The sequence below is a fragment of the Colius striatus genome, chromosome 6 (assembly GCF_028858725.1).
Source record: "Colius striatus isolate bColStr4 chromosome 6, bColStr4.1.hap1, whole genome shotgun sequence".
In the NCBI taxonomy this organism is placed as follows: domain Eukaryota; kingdom Metazoa; phylum Chordata; class Aves; order Coliiformes; family Coliidae; genus Colius; species Colius striatus.
The window spans coordinates 4,145,525-4,168,522 of NC_084764.1; the positions used below are offsets into that span (position 1 = coordinate 4,145,525).

The window sequence follows — 22,998 nt, forward strand, 5'->3', positions numbered from 1 at the left end:
TTTTTCTCCAAGCAACACACAGAATTTACACTACAGTTAAGCGACCCATATAAAAGAAAGCTTTTTCAGACTACTCATCTAGAAACCAGGACAATAATAAACACAATTTTTCAGATATATTCCACCGTTAATAGTTCAAATGGATTTTATGTCAAATCTGAAAGCACTCTGGTGTCGGGTTGGATGGAGGCAAGTTAACTCCTCTCCAAGGAACACTTATTCAACAGTCATTCAGCATCACAAACAATGTTTTAAGCTAAGCAACCTCACTAAATATTCAATTTGAATGTGCTTGCAATACAAGTATTGTTGTTCATGTGTGTCATGTCAGAGAGTACACAGTTGAGGGTGGGCTTTGTTTAGAAAGGAACAAATTTAGATAGCTGGCAGATGCAGAGAGGAAATCTTATAATATTTCTTCTGTTTTTTCACCCTTGAGTATTTTATCTGATGAAAAAGATAAAATAGTTAGTTCAATTCTCTGAGTTCAATTCTCATGATCTCTCACTTAAGTCCAGATTAAGGAACAGGGACCTTAATGACTGCACTAGCATGTGAAACAGTGGCAGCTGTCAGCTTCAGTAAGAGAGTCCTTTATTTGCCCTACTTTCTATCTGCCCAAGAGAAAGAAATCTCAGCTTTCCTGTATGACCTGATCTAGGTGGACCCGCTTCTGCAGGGGGGTTAGACTAGATGATCTCTAAAGGTCCCTTCCAACTCCTACCATTCTATGATTCTATGATTCTGGCTAATGCACAGTTAAGAAGCTCTGATTTAGTCTGCACAGCCTCTTAGGAACCAATATATAACATTATATCACTCCTAAAAAAAAAAAAAAAGGGGAAGTATCAGAAGCGAGTGAGTGCAGTGGAGAGTAGAGCAAAAGTGATCTAAGAGAATGCAAAGTTTTAGCATCGCTTGCTATGAAGTGAATCACTAACATGAAGTTGAGCATCTACATTCAGCAAGATCAGAAGCTTTACAAGAAAAATCATCTCAAAAGTAACTCCTGCTACATACTGCACTAGCTACTAAAAACACATCTAACCAGTTTCAGTTCTTGATGTGGCAAAACAGAAGTCAATCCTTCATTTGTTATAAGTTCCACTCTTGCAATGTCCCTGCCTGAGGAAAATTTAGAAACTTAGTCCTTGATTATTTCACTGGTGTCACATAAGTGGCACCACTTCTCTGCTGTCCTTTATTGTGAAGCATTTTCCTTCTGTTTGCTGAGTATCTATAGCTTTTTCCACTTAAATTCATACAAGTATTCCTCAAACACAAAAGCAGACTGCTCCTATTAAAAGACAGCTTAGCCCACAAAGGAAGATCATTAAGGATACACAACATATACAAGTATTCCTCCATAACTGTAAGAGAGACCTAAAAAGAAAGTTTAAAAACTTCATGTGGCTGCCATTTCTACTGTTCAAAGTGACAGACCAAAGTTGCTGTATGTGAAGTATCACTAGGCTCAGTACTGTTAACAAATAGGCCAATGAAGACCGAGGAATCCTTATTTTCTCCCCTCCCTGGTGTGGTGGGCACATGGCATCCAGGCAGGGTCAAGCCACCACGCAGGTATATAGTTAAACATCACCAAGGCATGCAAAGTGCCAAACCATTGGATTCAATACTGAGCAATACTGTGCACTCTGTAATAAAGATATCACTATTACTTTGTTATTTCTATTTTGCTGCAAAAAGCTGCAGGATGTTCATACAACTGGTTCCCTTTACTTTTTATAATTGGAACTTTTGCATGTATGATTTGCCTATTTTCAATAGTCTTCCACTTTGTTGCTGTGCTTATCTCTCACTATCTACAGGCATGCCAAGGAATTACAGAACTTGACACCAATGCTTGATTTCTTAAAGAAAACCAAAAGGAGGAGTGGTGAATATGATTTGCTTGTGTTTTCCTAAGTTTCTAGAGTTTTGATTAAAAAAAACACTGAGTCTAAGTTTGTTAGCATTAGTTCATTTTGTTATCAATCCAATATAACATGTTAGAGACTGGCTATCCTGATCATCTGGAAAATAGTGCCACATATACATGCACAATTCAACAAGCTCACAGTGACATGCAGTGACAGCTCAAGGAGGTTATGGTGGGGAAGGAAGTAAAAAGTGCTTTTCTGGCAACACTGGTGGGTGTAGGGAGAAGTGGTCTGCTACATGCATGCTAAATATGGTGGAACATTTAGATACCCTACCTGAGGGGTGATCCGATGAGCAATGTAGGAGGGGTAGGGTTACTCCCTGCATTGTGCCGGCGTCGTACTGCCTGACGCCTAAATGTGCTGCGTTCACGGCGAAATGTGACAGTCTCCTCGCTGGCTTGTGCTGCTGCATCAAGACAGACTTTAGGTCAAAGAAGAACCCATCCTAGTTACGTACACAGTAACTTAAGACTCCTTTCTTCCCCCTGACCCTCCCCAAGTTAATGAACTTGAAACAACAGAAGTAGCTTATGCACTGACTGTTCAAATAATCTGCCTCAAGACAGCATCACAACACACAATTATTAGTAAAAATGTGAGTGGTTGGAGGTTTGGGGTGTCTCTGTTCTTGAGTATATAGCTTGATGTTTGTTTTTGTAACCCCCAGATCCAAACAGTCAGGTTGCCAAAAAAGTTGGATATCCCAAATCTCTTCCACTTGCACGGGGCAAGAAAAGACATAAACCGATCTCACCCTGATCTAATAGATAAAAGGAGAAGCTAAAGGACAACCTAAGAAGGTTGTCTGCTACTCCTCATCATAATAGCATCTTCTAAATTTTACAATTTCTGCCAAATAGGTAGGGTTGAGGTTAATGTCATCACACCTCCTCAGGGGGCAAAGGAGTTGCTTTCTTCTTTTTCCTCTCAAGCACCAAGAGATACACGTTGCTGACTTTAGGCTAGTTACAATACAATTTGGAGGAGCAGGAGGTTAAGATTAAGTGAGAGGATGCATTCTTGGTTTCACATTTGAGGAGCTGAAATAACAAAACCACCCATCCTAGCAAAGGAAAAAAGGTTTGGTCCACTTACAAACAACAGTGTAAAAAACAGTTTGAATATATTCAAGGGAGTCTAAGATTTTTCCACAGATTATTCCCCCAAATCCACCCGTGCCCCCTAAGCCTCACAGTCTGAATAACTGGATTTGAGCTGCTTCATGCTGTGTCTACAATGTCAGTCTTCCTCTTGAACCAAGGAAGCTACTAACCAATTTGAATGCAGGGCACTAAGAGAGCTCACATGAATGGGTCACAGTGAAAATATGTTTTGGCAGGCAAGTGAAGGAGTAGGAAAAAAAAAACCCTATAACAACTTGACATTAAATCAGTGTAAGAGGAGAATTACAATCTTGAAGTGGAAATCACAACTTGGTAGCCAAGGAGCCTGTTACTAGAGTGAGAATACCATGGGCTGTGTCAATCCAAGAAAAAAAAAACACAAACGAAAAAGCAGTAAGGGAACAATGCTTTTTCATGGCAGAAAGATCTCAGGCATAGTAGTTCATGTTCCCTTGAGCACATTTCAAGTTACAACATTCCTGTCATTAAGCTTTGAAAACTTACCAGCAAAGAATCTATCACTGATCTATACAGAACAGAAACTTGCTAAGGCTGTGTATTACTACCATGGCTCAAGAAGTAAGGAGAGTCCGTTCCACCCAGGTAACCCACAGGTTGTCAGCTGAATACTGTACATGAAACTTCCATATGTAATTTGCTTTAAAGCTAAGATGCTGCTTGAAGATTTTACTTTAAGGCCAATGTTACATTCAGAATAATTTTAATAGCATAAATGTCAAAAAGTAGGGACATCCTTAACTCAGTTCTTTCCTATATTTTCAGAAGTCTGGGATTGCTCTTTTCTTCCTCACTTTTTTATTCTAAGCATGAACAGATGGTACTTCCTTGCCACTATATATCAGCAACAATGAAATATATATTAAGCCAGAAGAGAAATATAACTTTATACTTGGTTTTAAATGTACAGCCTAATTTCTTCAGAGTTCTATAAAGGCCACATAGTAAAGCTTCAGGTATTGGGAAAACAAAACACGCTAAACAAGACATCATGAGCCCTGTCTTCTTTTCTGATGGATTAAGTTAACATACAAGAGATCAAAACTGTCCACTATTTTTGGGTGGCAATTTGTAAAGCTCAATTTCTCCATCAACATATAAAACCTCATATATTCTGACACAGCTTCCACTGACTTCAGAAGCAAAAGCAATTCTGCACATTTCTGCTAATCAGGTCATAGTTAAGCACCAGGAAATAAAGAACAGAGACTAGTCTCAACTGGAATGTAAAAACATCTTAATGACCATTAAGACAGTAAACATCAGCATAACATCTTAATTACCTTAGCAACTACTTAGCAAAAGCAATGTTCAAGTGCAGTTCAAGGTAGAATACTTCACATTGACAATACCTGCTTTTCTTTTCACATTGTTTCTCTACTAAGCATCACCCTATACAATAACTAAAGCCCAGATCATGGAAACACTAGAGGTCCTTCCTACACAGCTCCAAGGTATCACTAAAAGCAAGTCTACTTCACACACTGAGAGATACCAACATGTTTGAAGATTAAGACAGAATCATATGTATTTGGGGATTAAACTCAAAGCAACACAGGCAAACAGTCCTACCATTTTCTAGCTCTTTATTATTTCACTTCAACCTTTAAAAAAAAATCAAAGTAGATTTTGGTGTAGATTTCTACCCAACTTTCCAAGGGATTTTATATCTATCTTGAAACTTTAGTTCAATACACACCTACATGCACACTTCCTGAACACAGGTGATGACATTCAGGACCACTAAACAAATCTGTAAGTTCTTTTGAAAAGAGCTTTTCAGCCCAACAAGCTCTGTGCCTGCTAACATGCACCACCTCAAGAAGCTACATGGTGAAACTAGGAAGAAGAAATTATAAAAAGCTCGTTGAGCAGAAAGGATCACTGTGTGTTTGAACAGTGGAAAGCCAAACTGAGCAAAGTCAGACATCAGTTAGTTTGGGTTTTGGTTCGTTGGGTTTTTTTTAAAGCAAAAAAAGACAAAAACATGACTCATTTTAACACACAGGACTAAATAAAAAACCATCAGTATGGAAAGGTATATATTAATGTAACTATTATTTGTATTTCTACTTGTCTTTAACAAGAAGGAGCAGTACGGCTGCTCATAAGTTCACCAGCAGGATGCAAGATAAAGTTCCTGAGTTATCCTCTATCATGCTCTGAGAACAGTTTATAAGTATCCCCATGAAACAGTTTTGTAGGGTTTTAAGCATCTTTTGACAACCCCTCACTTCTCTGATGCTGCAATTTGCAACCACTTATTCTAGACTCCAGAAAGGTAAGATCCAACATCTACGCTCATGTATAAAATCTAGATCTAACTGGAGGAGATAACATAGGTTATACTTGTACTGTTCCTGCTTACTTTTAAGTGAATCAGTAAAGCAAGACAAACCATTCAGCTTAAGGAGTTTTGTTGTAAAGCCTGTTCTGTTTGTTTCTAAACTTCCATGTTAAAACACAACCTTAAGAAACTTAAGTATCATTTTTTTTCTGCATGTTATCATATGAATTTCAGCCCCAACATTACCTGTTTTCAAGAAAAGAAAAATCAGGTTTGAAGTTCAAAGTGCACAAGTGGAATATACACATCTACATCCCAGAGATCAATAAAGTAAGAGGTGGAGACCTAATGACAACTTTTTTAGCAAACAGAAACTTTCCACAACTATTCCCAACTACAATACACCAAATTTCAGAGGAAAGGATTTAACTTTTGTATTTGTAATGCAATGTGCACATGAACACATTTACTACAATTAATCCTTTTTATTACACTTCTGATTGGGGAAAAAAAAGCCAGATTAGAGTTAGAAAGTCATGAGGATGTAATTTTGTCATTTACACATTTGGAATGATACTTGTCCATTAAAAAAATCCTGAAATTTCTTGTAGGGAAGATTCTAGAATAACAAATAATTCTCATCCCTGTGTCAAACAGCTGGGAATATCTGAACATAGGCTGAACTATCCTGCCTGCAGGTTATGCCTTTCCAAACTTTCCTCTTCCTCTACTGCACAAGTGCTTTTGATGTAAAACTCCATTGTTTCTCAAAGTTTGAAACAGAAGACTCGACATTTTACACTACAATTATACAATTGCTGTACAATGCAACTAGCTTTGAGAAACATAAAATGCAAACACTTTCTTTTGAACAGGAACATTTACATATACAAGCCAAAACATTTACAACATCACACTGCTTATGTAGGACTGCTTCTAACCCAAACTTAAAAGGTGGAAACTGAATAAGCACAAGATGAAAAAGTAGAATTTCCAAATTTTATTGCATTGATAAGTCTCCTTTCATTTTTGCTGGGCAAAAATGCTAACCCCAAGTGCCTCAGATAACTCGAAGATGACTCCTGGAAAGGCGTGGCATGGAGGCAAGACAGAGGTGAAATATCCATGTGCAAAACCACAGGGTTCTCCAGATAAAAAAGAATGTAAAATTCCATCTGAAAAGAAAACAAAACACCCACCAAAAAAAAAGGAAACATCACGTCCCTTCCTTTTCTCAGGAAAGAGAAAGAAATGTCATCACTTTATATCCAGATGGTTTTGAAGATTAGTCAGTTTGAGCATGGTTAAAAGTGTGCACAGAACCTCAGCAATGCATGGGCAAGCCATTTTCAACCATTTGTTCTGACTGACATGAGTTTACAGCCCATGAATTCACACAAGCAACAAAATCTCTCTTCTAACCCTGAACATACTTCACCAAATCAAACAGCTGAAATTTTGCTCTTCTGTATTGAGCATCTGTATCTCATTTATGCTGAAAGCCTGACAAGTGTCACACTTCACACACATTTATTGCTTAACACCACTCTTCTCACAGTCGAGGCATTTCTCGTTTATTATGTGCCCTAATGCTATTTCCAAAGCCATAGTTGCAAGATACCCAAGCAGAAAGGAGTCGGTTGGGTCCATGTCTTCAGCATCCTTCAGCTTACAGTTTCAGGAATTTCTTATACTTCTGATGAAAAAATAATCAAAATATTGGCTTATAATATAATACTTCACTATGGAGATTTAATGAAAAATGTCACTTTTGACATTCTGAAGAATGGAGCTATGGGCAGCTAAGGAGAAGCAATGAAAAGAGAGGGAAATCTCCAAGATGTAACCTTGTGCTAGAAAATAGGGCAGAGGAAAACTACACAGCATTTAGAAAGGAAAGGTTGTCACCAAACAAAGAGAGAAAAGAAAACTGAAAGAGAAACAAGGGAAATTCATAGAATCATAGAACAGTGGGGGCTGGAAGGGACCTTTAGAGATCATCCAAGTCCAATTTCCCTGCAGAAGCAGGTCTCACCTAGATCAGGTCACACAAGAACGTGTACAGGCGGGTCTTGAAAGCCTCCAAGGAAGGAGCCTGCACACCCTCCCTGGGCAGCCAGGGCTCCCTCACTGAAACAGGGAAAGAGTTTTTCATATGTTTAAATGGAACTTTTTGTGTTCCAGCTGCATCTCATCACCCCTTGTCCTCTTGCTAGATACCATAGGAGGCTGGGGCATCCATTTTTTCTGACACCCACCATTTAGATATTTGTAACTATTAATGAGATCAAATTAAGCCCAAGACTTCAGTGAATGTATGAAAAAAGTAAGTTTTAAGACTAGGCTGGAGAAATATTTGCAGTTATGTCAAACCAGTCTGCAACAACCTGAAAAGCCAAACACTATCAGGCAGGGATTAGCTAGGACAATGAAACCATCTGTTTTGATTTTGAATCAAGCATTTTAACAGACCAGCTTGATGAACAAATTCCTGTATTAATGTCTAAGGTAAAACTACGAGTCTCAGTTATTCCCCTACATCATATTTCCCATTTATGTCACATGTAAAAACATTAAGTGTTACTAACACAGACTTTGTTGACTTATAATGTTGAAGAACTTGGGGTCAAAGAGGTAAAGCTGTGACCTAATCTTATCCTCTGCCAATCTAGTCCCTATATCCAGGGATTTGGGTATCAATACTTAGTAGCGTGTTCATGCATCATATGTTCATAAGCTGTATCAGTCTTAATTCTGACCTTGTATTTGAATTTATTTCTCTTAAGGAAAGGATGCTTTAAATCTTTAGAACACACAGCCTTGCCAGCAAAAGTGGTATTCTATATATCATACACAGAAAGTCGTGTTTGCTTTGAATGGGCTTCCATTAACTCTAACACCAAATGTTAATTAGTAGCCAACTTCGATATATCCTGGAACTATATCTCATAGCTACATTTGGCAGCAATGTGAGCACTTCCATTACAGCTCAGAGCTCTCAGAACTGTTCCTGGCTGCATGCATAACAATAAATCCAGACACATCTACCAAGAAGCATGAAAAATATGGCTTGTAAACTTGTGAGGAGATGGAGCTTTGTTTATACCAAGTATCACAAAATCTTATCCAACTCCTGTTCGAGAAATTTGTGAACACAGGCTACTTGTCAATAAAATTGAACCATTCTTTCTAAATTATTGTGAGAAGTAGTTGCACAGACACTACCAATCTAAGACAGTTAAACCATTTACTCACACAGCAATGCAAAGTATGCTAAAAGAACTGCCACTTCTGGTTTCTTTGGGAGGCTTGAGAGAATCTAACCAGAGTCAATATTACAAATAACACTCCCAGGGTTAAAAAAACCCCACACAAACAAACTGACAATTATCTGAGGTGTATTTTGCTTCATTTTTAACTTTTGGTGTATGCTGAAATGCTGAGCCATGCATTTTTCATCAAGTACTCTGGATTTTTGCTTATGTGGCCCTACAGAACATCTTCTACTCTGCAAAAGACACACGCTAAAGCAGCATGTTCCTACATGACAGGATGTTTCTTACCAATAGTACTCAGGGCTTCTGCCAAACAATTACACACACTGCTGGCTCTCAACAGCTACTGCTGCAAGTTAGAGAAAACCTGAGGTTTTTTTTTTGTTCCCCATTGCCAGCTTTATTCAACCACACAGCAACAGAAAGATGGTATGAGTTCTGGTCATAAGCACTCTAGTGAAAGCTGCTGTATTATCCATGAATACCAGAAAGGAGACAAAACAGGCAGGATAGAGTCCTCACACAACATACTAAAATTGCATTTTGTTTTAGTAGGTAGTGATTAACAATTAGTAGATGCAAGACTTGTATCAAGCATTATTTCACTGTTAAGTTCCAAAACTGCAGAGTTCCATTTCAGCCTTTCACATCACTCCTAACACCTTGAAGTGTTAAATGGCAACATCTCAGCTCTACTGAAATGACAGAATATTCAAAATCAGAGGTAAATCTGCAAAACTCAACCTTCACATGCCAAAGCTGTGCCAGGATAACATTATGTTTTTGAAGTCAGATACTGGGAAGGGCTAACACTAAAATTTCTGTGTCGTTCTCAAATCAAATCCTGCCCACCTTATGACACTGCTAAATGACATCTGAAAATCAAGTAATAGTTTAGTCTTTTGGTTCCAATGCAGAACCTCATATGCAGGAGCCCTTTCCACTGGCTCATCTGCTTAACCTGATCCAGTTACAGGCGGGGTACTGCTTAACAGATGAGTAGAGGTAACTAGCATAAACACACCCAGATTACAGTACATCCACACATTTTTCAGTTTCTACCATTTCTAAACTCTAACATGGACTGACACACAGAACATAGACCAAAAGCCCCATCTTCTGTAAATGTGTTAATTCCACCTGCAGAAAATGCATCCATCTAAAGCCACCAGAAGCATGGAACAGCTCTAGGACACAGATGAAATACATGATTGTAGACCACGTGCAACATTAGCAGGAAGAAAGGGATATATTGGTAGTGGTTGACATGACCATTGGCTGCACAGCAGAGAACTGAATTGTACTTTTAACCTTGCAGAGGGTAGTATCTAACGCTTACAAGTAGATACACTAAGCATGGATGTATAAATACACACAGACTGAAGAGATGAACAGGTTTCCATATGCCATATGAAATGCAAGATTGCAATCCAAGCTCACAAAACCCTACTTTGCCTGCCTAGAGATGTAACTGCAGACCACAAAACACCACAGAACAGTATGAGCTCTTAACTTTAATACCACTATGTAATGCGCAGGAGGAAAAATGTGTTAGATGACATGCAGTTTTACAGCAAGCTGTACAAGAAAGCAGCAACTTCAAAGGTGCACCTTTTACAGTTACCATATAACTAGGGGAGAACACTTGACTTTTCAGGTCAGGTCGAGTTCATAAAACATCACTGTGTCATATATGGCATTATGTTGGTTCTTTAGATCACTACCAACAGCAATGCAGAAACAGTACACATCTGACAGGAGCCAGGCATAGGAGAAAAGTGGTAATTCCAAGATATCACTAGACATCTAAACAGTTTGATCTAACCCATAACCCATCAATTCACTAGCTACTTTTAGAGGCCGAATAGTTAAACAAGAATAACATCTATTGTAAGACATCTTCCATTATTCTGTATATAGATCCACCACATGTATTTAATTACAGAAGTTTCAAATGCTGTTTGCCTGCATTTTAATGAACCACTGTTTCTATTCAAATGCTCAACATATCTTGTAAAAAGTGAGTCATTCACCACTTCCTGGCATAATAAAATAGAAATGAAACTCCCAAGTTGTATCTGCTGCAGTACAAGATGTGCAAGTTTGTATAGCATCCTGCTTAGTAGAAGATCACAAAAGGCCATACCCATTACGAAACACAGTTTAGCAGTTTACACAAACAAGTACAAATGTACTTTTTAGTTTACCCTCTAAAGATTTAAAAGGCAATTTTAAGTCACATTTGAAAATAGGAACTGAAACCTGCTGACTGAAAAAGAGGCAGTATTAATGTCAGTCTTTTGGTTATCCAGCATGCATTTGTTAATTGTTTCAGAAAGTTATCATAAGCAAATCACAGAAATTTTAAGTATTTATGGTTTGGAATCCTTTTCAACAGGAGACTGAACCAGAAGACTTCCTACCCAACCAGTATTTTCTGAAAATCTGAACCAAGTTTATTCTGAGATTCATCTTCTACATGTAAATAAAGTAACTTATTTTTCCCAGAAAAAATCTCTACACATACACACATATGATATATATTTACATTACACATGTATGCCTTTAAAAACACTCCCAAAAGCTTAACAATATTCACTAGTGGGAATTAATGAACATAAATCGACTTAGATTCTAAAATGTTAAAACTTCTGATTGCGACTAGACCAGGGTAAGTCAAAGAAGACAGACACAAAGACACAGCAGCTACAAAACTTGTAACATAAGCTATACATTTGGAAAAAACACAAAACCAAAAAACAAAAACCACATCAAAACACACACAACAGAAAAACCAGCAGAAATGAAGGATAACATGAAGCAATTATTCAGATTGATCATTAACAAACAAATTCAGAATAATTACTGGGTTGATGACATGACTGCTTAAATATTTAAGTAACACTAAAGAAAAACAAGTGGTATTTTTGTACTCCTTCAAAAATCAGAATGACATTCAGTTCTTACAATCATAAAGGAAGTATTTCCTATTCTATTGGTAATAAGAAACATAAAACACAGCAAGCTATTAATCATGTGATGTCATCAGATCTGGCAAATCTGAATGCTTCTTAAAGTCAGCCTGAAACTCCTGGGCAAGTGACACTTGGGTGCTCACCATTTATTAAAATACTGACAACTTTAAAGTTATCCATTAGCTACACAAAATTTAGAGAGGGAAAATGATGACCATAGTCTGTTAAGAACACCAGCAACATTTCCCTGCTTCAAGCTGCTACAGATTTATAGCTTTAGGATTGGTTTTAAACTTCTTAGGGTTGGTCTTTCCCAATTAAAGAGTGAAATACAAATATTTGATGATACACAGCATCACTCATGCACTGATTCCTCCAGACTGTTAAGTGCATATGAAGTCTGACATATTCTAAGGTAAGGTTTATTAATCCTCCTCTGCATAAGGAGAGAACCTTGACAGTTTTAAGCTGTAGTAACACAGATCAAAATGGAATTAAATCTTGTGCTAAAGAGAGCAGAGTCAAAATGGTAAATACATAAACCAGACCTTTTATTAGCAATTAGTCTCAGTAGACATAAAGAGCTATCACTTCAAGAATAAGAATGTGTGTTAAGTGTTTAGCTTGCAGATTTAGTACTAAAAGAGCAAACTGGACTCTTCCATTAAAGCTCCTGCAGAACTGTTACTAGTAATAACAGAAAGTAACAATACATACATATTCTTAAGTGAAGGCATCTAAATATAACCTAATTTTAAGCCAGTCAAATGTGATCAGTAATCAATCTGTAACCGAAATTCAGTGTACCATACTTTATCCCCAGAAATTAATTGTATTGATTTTTAGAGTTTGTTCTTCTGTCAGTGTGAGGCTAAAAAACACCAAAACAAAGAAACACACACCCCACCACCCACACACTTCTCCCAAGGAACTACTGGTCATTTCTCATATAACTGAGAGTTGGAAATCTGTCCCTTAAAGATGGAAGAGTCATTGTACTTTGCTTAGGCAGGATATAAAAAAACCCACAAAACACCCAAAATAAATAAACTGTCTAGCCAACAATGGCAAGACTAAGCAAAATCAAAATTCCCAGAATTCAGCTTAGTAACTACACCATCATAAGAACACATAATTAAGGCAGCATGGTAAGGGTTTGAGGGATGGTTTGGGTTTTGATAGCACCTCAAGCCATGCCAGAGTTCATCTCAGATGCAGCTGTAATGTCAGTCAATCGTTTCCATGTTCCAGATGTTCTAAATTGCACAATATTTCAAAGATAGTGTCTTTTTTATTGGTATCTTTTCAAATAATACATGTAATTTGAATTTTGGGGATTACAACTGAACAGGTCTGATTCGATCACAGTAATTTTAAGATACAGCTCTGGATAACAAAGACTGCCAGTTACAAACCCATAGCACCTCTACCTATAGATTTCATAACATTTGCTTCAATTCCACTCCCATTTCTGTTGATCTTCCAAGAAACTATGGAAATGTTCTGTGTGTTTTACTAGACAGGAACGAAGAAACTGGAAGACACTTAACTGTAGTTGAAATCTAAGTCACAGATACCAGACTCATTAATAAAATATGGCAAGGTACTTCTAGTAGGTCATTTACTTACCTCCACTTGCTGATTCTTGCTCTTCCCCTTCAGGAAACGTAGCCTGGCTTGGTAAGCTATTCCTAGAACGAGTGACTGACTCTAAGTGTGAAGCCCTTCCCAGCAGACATAGCTCATCTAGCACCTCTCCTTCTTTGGCTTCCAAATCAGATTTTGAAGTAGTTAACTGTTTTATGTTACCTGGTGCCATTAAACTATTAGGGTCATTTAAACAAGCCACAGTACCACTGTCCAGGCTCAACACTCTGGCACGGTTCTTGGCACTGTTTGTGCTAGAAGTCCGACGTGTAGATCGTTTTTTGCTAATTCCTTCAGAGCTTACATGGGTTTTGTGAGTATTTTCAAGGTCTGTGCCTCCATGTTCTTTAGAAATGTATTTGGTCTTTAGAGCACTGTACTTTCCCTCAGGAGACTGGCATGAATGGGAGGTGGTGCTGGAAGAGCTATCACTGCTGAACTGGTGAGCTGACTGCATACTTGATGTCCTGCTCAAGTCACTTTGATCACTGGAGTCCTCATCGTGACAAAACACAGCACTGTGAGGTTTAGTACCAGATACACCTCGGAAAGAAACATATTCCCTGTGCCGACTTGAATCAAAACTACTAGCCCGTTTTTTTCCTGTCCTTCTCCGGCTGGACTTGTGGGTAGAGGCTGTTCGATGTATTAAACTAGAAGACTTTGGTCGAACATCTCCTTCTTTTTGTTTTCCACCTGTTTCTTTAGAAGCTCTTGAATCTACCAACACAGCTAGTTTCTCACTCTGCTCATCTCTCTGTTCAGCAGCCTTGCCAGGAGGCCTGTCAGCTTGTGTAGTCAGTTCATTGGCATGCGGGTTCTTATTAGCCTCTTCTGAAGCAGAGGCACCAAGACCTTTCTGACCGTGCATCTCATCAGATGCGTTAGAACCCTTTACCTCTTGAACACCACTGTTAGTGCTCACTTCCACAGCAGTCCTTTCGCTACTAGTCCTTTTGTCAGTAGTAGAACTACTGTCATCCTCCGAGTCAATACCACAGTCCTTTTTCTTACCATCCTTTTTCTCTTCTCTAGGAGACTCCTCCTCGTGCTCCGACAACACGCTTTCTATATGCGTGGAGCTAGTATGTTCGCTTTTATAGCTACTGATGGTACTGTTAGTGTCACGATCAGTCCCACTGCAGTAGCTTTCTGTTGAACCACTGCTTCGAGTACTCAGGCTTCTCAGACTGTCCACACTTTTGTCTGCTTTCAAAGATTTGCTCTTCCCACTCTTAGCGAAAGGTTGAGGGCTGCTACTTTTCAGAATGTCATCTAATTGAAAAACCCCTGAAATGCAAGAGTTCTCAGCCAAGGACTCTCTGGATCCAGAAGGGGGCTTGGAAGCTTCTAACTCACTGACAGGATCTAGTCCTCGTTTTTGCTGATAGAGAGGGAAGTCATTTAGTGAAGCATCTGGAAAAGCGACAGCAGAACTAGAAGTCCTTGGTACACCTCGTGGTCTATGATCCTTCCTATAGGAGTGAGAATGCAGAGTTACGAGCGAAGCTACTTCTGTGTCGCATGCACTCATTTTAGACTGGTCCACAAGCTGGTTATTCGAGAGGCACACTTTGTCACTGTTGTCTCTTGGCAAATCCTGTCCAGAGGATAACGAAGGTTGGATGGAGACAAACGAGTCATTCGACACCAGACGAAAAAGCTTCCGATCGGTTGCCATATCTGTTTAATGTAAAATGTTCATGTGAATTAGACAATCTGCTTTACAGCTGCTTGTTTATATCACATTAAGTAGCTAAACAGGAATCTAGGTGGAAGTACTATGCATCTCATTGTCATTTCAAAGACATCCAAGTATCTGTGCTTTACCTTAATAACTAATAAAAGACAACACAATTCTGACAAGTCCCCAACCTTCCCTATTGCTCACACGTCTCAGACTTGGTTTTTATACAATCCAGAGTTTCTTAATTATAAGAGTACCATACCTTTTATTTCCTACATAAACTGTTTCACATAAACTTTAAAGTTATTAAAGAAAACACAGTTGAGGTGGTTTGACCTTGACTCCTGTGGAAAATTACCACCACTCCAAACCCAATACAAGAGTAAATCCCATTAACTTTGAAGTCACAAAACACCAACAAAAAAGTAATCTTTCCTACCAGATATTAAGCAAGCTCAGAGTTAGCAAGGATATAAGCACTAGCACAGGTTTATTGGTACTATAACAAAACTCTTTGTGAAGTTCCTGAGGTTTACTGTCTCTAAAACCAGTGCTGTTACAGCAAAACATGAGGATTTGCTGTTAGTTCTTGGTCAGAACAATTGTTTCTGCTACTTACCACAAGTGGTCTCCTCTAAGTGTCCACCTGCAGGTAGTACTGAAATTCAGAGTACTGTCTTTTTCAGTAGGTTCACAAAAAATAGAAGATCTGGAGGCCAAGTTAAGTTGCTAAATTGCTAAGTTACAATTGCTAAATTTTTGCAGAGTATATTTGCACATGTGTGACTTTTGAGACTTCACAAATAGCTGTTACTCAGCTGAAAGCAATAAAACCCTACTGCCTGTTACAACAGTGCAGACACCTGTAATCCTCTATTTTAAACATACTTTCTGCACTGAATCACACGGTAACAATCGAAAGGAACCCATGAATCCCATTACATTGGTGGAAAGGAACTACTGTTTTCGCAGAGTTAACTTCCTGCTAATCACCAGGTAACTTTGTAATCAGAAAGCAAGGTTTGTCTGCAGTTTTATTCTTTTTCAGTCTAGGTAGGCTTTTCCTGGCAATGAAGCTAAATCAAAAATGAAATCCAAAACAAAATCGGACAACTGAAGAATACAAGCCAGCAGTTTCCTTATACATCAGGAAAAAATAATGTAAAACTCTGCTAGCTTGAATCTTAGAAGCACTCCATAATTCCAGAAACACAGAACTCTGGGCAGCATTATTTACTTTACAGAAAAGTGTGCCCAATTTAAAAAAGAAAAATCACTCAGCTCTAACAAATTCGTTTGGCTGCACCAGAAGGCAAAGCAAATTCATCTACAATGAAGTCCATAAATCCCAGGCCACTTTCAATATGAGACAGGTTGTCTATAGACAAGCTAGTTATCTTTCATCAGTAAGGAGACAGTAAATATTTATTACCTCCTGGAAGATGCCAGAAAAAGAAACATGCAGTGAAAGAATAAAGTTAAAAGTACGCATCCAGGAACTGTAGATTAATTATGGAAGGAAACAAAGAGCTTCAAGATACCATTAGCTAGAGTCTATCAACAAATTGCATGACTTTATTTAGCATGTTAAGCAAAGGGTCTTTGGTAACAAAATACCATGTTTAATATGCAGAAAAAGAAATTTTACCTTGTTCTTCACTCCCTTCTTTACATAGGCTAGAACTCTGGCCAAGACTTAAACTGATATCATCAGATGTCTTGGCAGTGTCAGTATCTCCTGTGAATTTTAAGAAAGAAGAGTACTAGTACTCAAAGTATGAACACATACATGTATATATACTGCAAATTTCTCACCTGTCCTGAAACACTGTTGCTTTTAGTTCTTTGTTTGTAGGTAAATAACAAAAATTACAAGTACTACAAGACCTCTCCTGTCTTTTATAGATAAGTTTTGTCTACTACTTCTATTTTGTAGTTAAGAAATTATTATTTGAACTATATAGATCCTCCATGAAGAACTGGAAGATTATCTTACACAGAACCCACTGGAAATAAAGACTTTATTTTTCCCTTAAAGATAAAAGTATTTGAGTATTTCTTTATGCACAGTTGCCAATAAAAAGGAGTAGAGTAGACTGTAACAAAATACTTGTAAAGATAGAATAAGGGAAAAAAAATCAGGAAGGTGACAAAAATTCACATCCCATTTTCTTTTGTCTTATTATTGGCTTCATACAGTTACAAGAGAACAACCTTGCCTATTACAAATCTTTCCATCTCAGAAAAGTCCACAAGGACTGTCCCAGACAATGGTTTTGCTAGATGCCAAGCAGCCAGCAGTAATCAAGTCACTGAAACACAATACTCAAGTGCAACTGGTTGCACAGAACTTAAAATAGCAGGAAAAAGTACACTCACAACAACTCCTTTGCATTTACAAGCAAAAGACAGACTTTTTGTTACACAAAAACCAGAGCATGAATTCCAGGATATTCTCTCCTAATGTTTCAGGCACATAATTTGCAACTCCAAGGAAGATTTCTTCCAATGAGTAAATGCTGTACTTAGGTCTCAGAAGAGTTTCATATGAACAAGGTAGGCAGTATTTGGAAAATACCATAACAGTGATTTGAAGTGCTACTGCAAGGTAATTTGAAGGAGTATCCAAAAATCTCACCTTTGATTGTTGCTGCTGTTCCCAGACGAGATAATCCAGATCCAACCTAGAAACAGGGAATTATGTAAGAGGTTGTACACTATCAGGAACTATTCAATTACTGTTTCCTACTACTGCAATGCACATTCACCTAGATATATAGAAGAGATTTTTCCAAGGTACAAAAGCATCCAAAAGCACAGTGCAGTGATATTCTTTGACTCTATGTTTCCACTGCAAACAGAGATGACACGGCATCCAATGATGCATCCAACTATATCACTGCATTATCCTGTTTTCTAGCCAATGTACTTGGAGATTTTACTATACTAAGTTTCAAAATGCTTTCTAATGTGGGAATTTTCCTTGAAACACAAATTAGTGCTGTGGTGGTACACTAGTAACTGCTGTTGGAAAGCCGAATGTTTAATGCAGTGACCATGGTTGCTCAAAGAAAACACTGTGTTAATGTAAAACTTACCTGTTCAACTTGGTAAATGCCAAGCTCAATCCAGAAACTGCTCCCATTGGAAGAGAGACGTGTTTTTATCACAGTTAGTTTTCGAGTCTGCCACAATTGATCCAATGACCAGGTAACCACAAGAACCTAATTGTTGGTACATGGAAAGTGGCAGCAGCACGAACTGGGGATATGGCAGGATGATCCCTGCTGGCAGCTAAATAAACTTAAATCAATTTAACCTAATCATTTTACTGTGTCTTGTTCTTCCCTCTTATTCCTCCAAATGCAATTTTTCATTTTAAGACAATTTCTGAGTAAATAGATTTCAGTTACCTCAAAGCAAGTGAACTGCTTAGTGGAAGATTGCAGTATTTCATGATTCATTCTTGGATACTAGTTACAAACACATTTCAAATCTATAGTATCTCCTTTTCAGCCACGTTCAATGGCCAACCAGCAGGCATATGTATTCTCATCTGAAAACTAGCCAGCCATTTAGTTCTACGGTATTTCTACATAGTGTCCTGTAATCTGTAGTAAATTCTTTTGTGATAAAGACAATTTAGTCTTTCCTTCAATAGTATACCCAATACCACCTCTCTCAAAGAGCTCTGAATAGCACACAAAAGACACACGCATCAAGCAACTAAACCAGTCTGAAACAAGATACAATACTCGAAGGCAAGATCTGAATCCAAGATACATAAAGATGTATGACTTTACTGTTTTTTAAAAAATACCTAGTTCTAATGACTCTGTGGAAAAGAGAGCATAATTCTAATAATTCTATAAGCAAACTTAAGGTAATCTGAAGATAAGTGCACATTTTATTCAGCCACACTACAGAAGAACAATGGCTTTGCTACATGTAATGCTAAAGAGCAGCTGGAGCTCGTTTAATGAATTCTCTTTACTATACTGTCATGCATACTTTTAGTTAGTCATTTTGCCACACTTCAACCTTCCCCCCACCCCGCTCCAGTAACATGCTCTGCTGAATGCTGCAGCTGAAAGCAAATGCATCAGCATGGCAAAGCTAGTTCATACTCAGCTGCTTACTGCTCACATACCCTTTTTGATGCTGAAAATTCAATCACAGGATACTAGTGAGCACTAATTTCATCAGCTCAAACACATTTTAAACACCATACTTTTCACAGCATCTTTATCTGTATTATAAAGCACATAGTAAAGAACACAGAGCTTCTTCACATGCTTTAAAAGCTACAAGTACGTCTGAATAGACCAGTCAAAGAAACATGATCCCCCAGCCTAGTTCTATCCTCCTACACTGACCTTAGCTTCCTGTTCCTTTGAACCCTACCAAATACCTGCTCTCTTCAAAGGAGAAAAATCTCTTAGAGTATCTATGCTGCATAGAGAAACATTATTCAGATAAAACACCAACATTAGCATATCATTGCATTACATTACATACTGCTTGCTCAGGAAGCTAATTAGAAGGACTTGATATTGTAACACCACACCAAGATTTCCATGTCATTCAAAAACAGCTTCTCTCTCTTTACTATGATGCTGCATTGCTCATTGGCCAGACTGTACAGTTATGTTGACAATCTAGTTGTCTTTCTGAAGAGCTGGTAAAAGAAGATGCCATGACTGACCAAACAGAAGCCAAATCACAAGCCAAATAGAAGAAATGGCACATGCAGCTCTATGGAATTTGGATGCTTAATTCTACCAACTTAGTAAGGAAACAGAACTTTGCCAGTGAAATTACAAGGCAAAGAGAGCATTATGAAGTTGCATTAAGATCTAATAAAGCCAAATTCTTCAGCCCTTCGTCTGATGCACAGCACTCTATTTATTGCCTTCTTCCCAAGCCTACTGAAGTGTCAAAAGTGAATTTGCAGAGGTCATTCAGAAATAAACAGTTTTAGTCTTTCCATTTCTACCAGTTTATCTTGCTTTGTGCTTCATCAGATTAACATTTTTGACTGCAGAGTCTCAATGGTCAGGAAATATAACTTTCAGAAAGCCATTCAGCACTGCAAGAGACAATCAGCAGTAGATATATTCTAAGACTTAAAAGAAGTCTCCTCAAATTCAGCACAACTGAAGGCTGTCAATTAAGCATCTAAATGACAGATCAAACAAAAAGGGAGGAAAACCAAGTTAGAATATAAGGATGAAGTTACAGCTTGAACTATCCAACAGCTCACTGATTCCAAAACGAAGCAAGGGAAGCACACTACAGTGGGTCTGAGTACTTATCTGACCATGCTCTGAGTAATTTTGATTTACTAAATCAGAAGAATGCTAACTGAGCAAAAAGGAATAACTTCTGATGGGACAGCAGGTTGTCCTTATAAAATCCAGCTACTCCCAAAATGAACACAAGATGGGATGAGCAAGAGCTATGCAGCTGGGAGAGTGCAATGCCACTCTGACAAAGCAGTTAAGAAACACAGAAAGGTAAATTGTTTACCCTAATACTTTTTTCTTTATGTATAACTTAAAAATGAGCAGATTACAGGTTGTAAAGCCAGCAGTACTGAAGCAACAACTACAGTAGCTCTAGTTCTTACCTGGTTGTTTGGATCTATCCCAGCATAAGAATTGCGTGAACTACAGCCAACGGGGGGAGTTGCTTCTCGTATGAACTCTGACATCTCGATCCCTCCTCCAGGATCACTGAGAGACACATGTAAGAATAAAAGCAAAACAAATTACCATTAACATACCAGTTAAACAGGAGTTTGTCTGTCTATGCTGATGGCTGGTTCAGAACAATTTCTCCCTTTTCAAATATCAGATGCTCAAATATATCCCAGGACCTCAGAGGAGTAACTGCTCATTTGACTCAGGCAACTCAGTCACACTGAGAGCACTCTAAATACTGTCCAGAAGCTGCTGCCTTGGAAAGTCCACTGCCACCAGCCAACACGCACCGTGAAGACTTAGAACCTTCTCAGCACTCTGAAGTGCTGACTTATGGAATTCTCTCTGCCTACATGCACACACATTCAACTTTCAGATGAATCTGTCAAAGTATAATATCCAGAGATCAATCAATAGAGGAAGTACTAAAGAACTCTTCACCTTAGATCAGATCTAGGTTCCAAAGTAAGGACAGGTTAACCGAGAAAGTCACGCAGCATCACCAAAAGTTCTTGGAAAGGCAGAGACATAAAAGGACTCAGTTCTCTCTCCCACAGATGCAAACCACTTAATTCCACCAGAAAGTAATTTCCCTTCAGATAATTTACAGGCCCTATCAAGAAATATTTTGAGGTACAACATAAACATTATTATGTCCTAGTGATTTCACTGTTTCAGGATTAGTAAGTATTGGTTTGAAAGTACTTTCTAGATCAATATCACCAAGTTGTTCTTCAGCACAATTCAGCTTGTCAAAGGCTGGTATTTATAAAACAAAAGCAAGCTGGACATGTCCATTAGGACAATGGGGTGTGAAATGAGAGAGATAGTTCAGAGATCCAACCTAACACTGTTAAATGCAAAGAGGGAGAAATTGAGACTTTTCTCCTCTCCACACACAGTTCTCTTCAATCCATCACTTCATTTTGATGCAAGAGGCTTCTGAACAGAACTAACTGCAATGCAATTTGACACAATCTCTCTGCTCCTCCCCAAAGATAAGCAACTGCCTCCCAACAATCAATGATCCCAAACTGCGGCAAGTCCACTCCAACATTCTGCTGGAGACAGAACGTAACCCTTCTCCAGGTGAAATCAAAAGAGTGAAATGAGGTCCCTCTGGAGAAAAGGTCAGAAGTAGACAGAAGCACTACAGGATTTACTTAATAGATAGCTAGTCTCAAAGAATCTGAAACATCATTCATTGTGCAGCATGACAGTTCAAGCTGTCATCATCACAGAAAAGCATAAAGGTACAACCTCAGGAACCGTTCTAGAGCATACAAGAGGCCCTTGAACCTTCTTACATCAAACATGACAAAGGACACAGTTTGAGGTTAGGAATATACTACTTCAGTAAAAATAAGAGATAGCCAGCGATGAGTTCACAGAACAGTTATGGTCCAACTCCAGCAAGCTGAAGAAAGATGTGAAAATCCACCATTTTGGTACAGCTCAGCAGCAAGACAAAGACATGCTCTTACTGATGGCTGTTTACAGAACACTCTCTAGCCTGATGGATCAATTATGCTAAGGCAGAACCAGGTAAGGAAAAAAAAAAAGAGATACAGAACTCAGCTTCAATAATTTCCACCAACTTTAGCTAAACAAAGTATTTGTTATGTAAGAATTTTGAGAACACATAAGGACATGACATGAAGTTAAAGACTACACTAAAAACTTCTCACCTAATGTTTAAGTTCAGTATACACTGTGATGAGAAGTGAATATGTAACAAAATGTCTTTCACAGAAAGATTAAATTACCTTCCTCTTTGGATAATTCACTGAGAAACACTGCAGATGATTAATGTATGTCGCATAAAGTAGAAAAATCAAGTCAATGTGAGTAAGCTCTCATGCACAGAACTAAGTATTTAGCCAGGGTAGGAGGTGGTGATTTTGTCTAAAAGACAACCAACAAATACCAGCATAAGCAACAATACAACCCAACACCAACACTCTACTCACAACTGCTACATTCTGTGACAGCACCCACAAACTAATGGACTAACAAAAGCTAGTAACAAAGGACAAATAAAAGTCTGAAGGAAGAAGCAGATTTCTAGGAACAGTCATTGTATGCACAAAAGTCTGGTCAACAGCATTGCTGGTAAGTGTTACGCCATTCTTTTCTGCTATTTAAGTTTATAATGGGTTTCTTACACTTTGTTTTGTACTTTAGAACAAGTACCATGCTTTTCAGTTTTCAAGCAAAAAAAGTATGAAGTTATTACACCAATAGAGGAAAAAATAATAAATTATGTCCAGCTACCTGCAACAGAGATTGCTGTGGAAGAGACATTCAGAGACTGTACAAAACAACTTAAAACTAGTATTT

The 22,998-nt window shown here is 38.2% G+C and overlaps 1 protein-coding gene across 10 annotated transcripts in view; it reads right to left on the reverse strand.

The window, feature by feature from the left end:
• PCNX1 (pecanex 1) overlaps positions 1-22,998 on the reverse strand; it is an 89,882-nt gene that overhangs the window by 55,151 nt on the left and 11,733 nt on the right. For 6 of the 10 annotated variants that reach the window (XM_061998893.1, XM_061998891.1, XM_061998889.1 and 3 more), the window contains exons 3-7: positions 20,586-20,691; positions 17,595-17,640; positions 16,605-16,694; positions 13,252-14,952; positions 2,217-2,349 (exon numbers count right to left, since the gene is read on the reverse strand). In XM_061998893.1, the coding sequence (XP_061854877.1) occupies positions 2,217-2,349; positions 13,252-14,952; positions 16,605-16,694; positions 17,595-17,640; positions 20,586-20,691 (2,076 nt within the window). The remainder of the gene's footprint in view (positions 1-2,216; positions 2,350-13,251; positions 14,953-16,604; positions 16,695-17,594; positions 17,641-20,585; positions 20,692-22,998) is intronic. The other 4 variants (XM_061998896.1, XM_061998894.1, XM_061998888.1 and 1 more) reach the window with 3 other exon arrangements.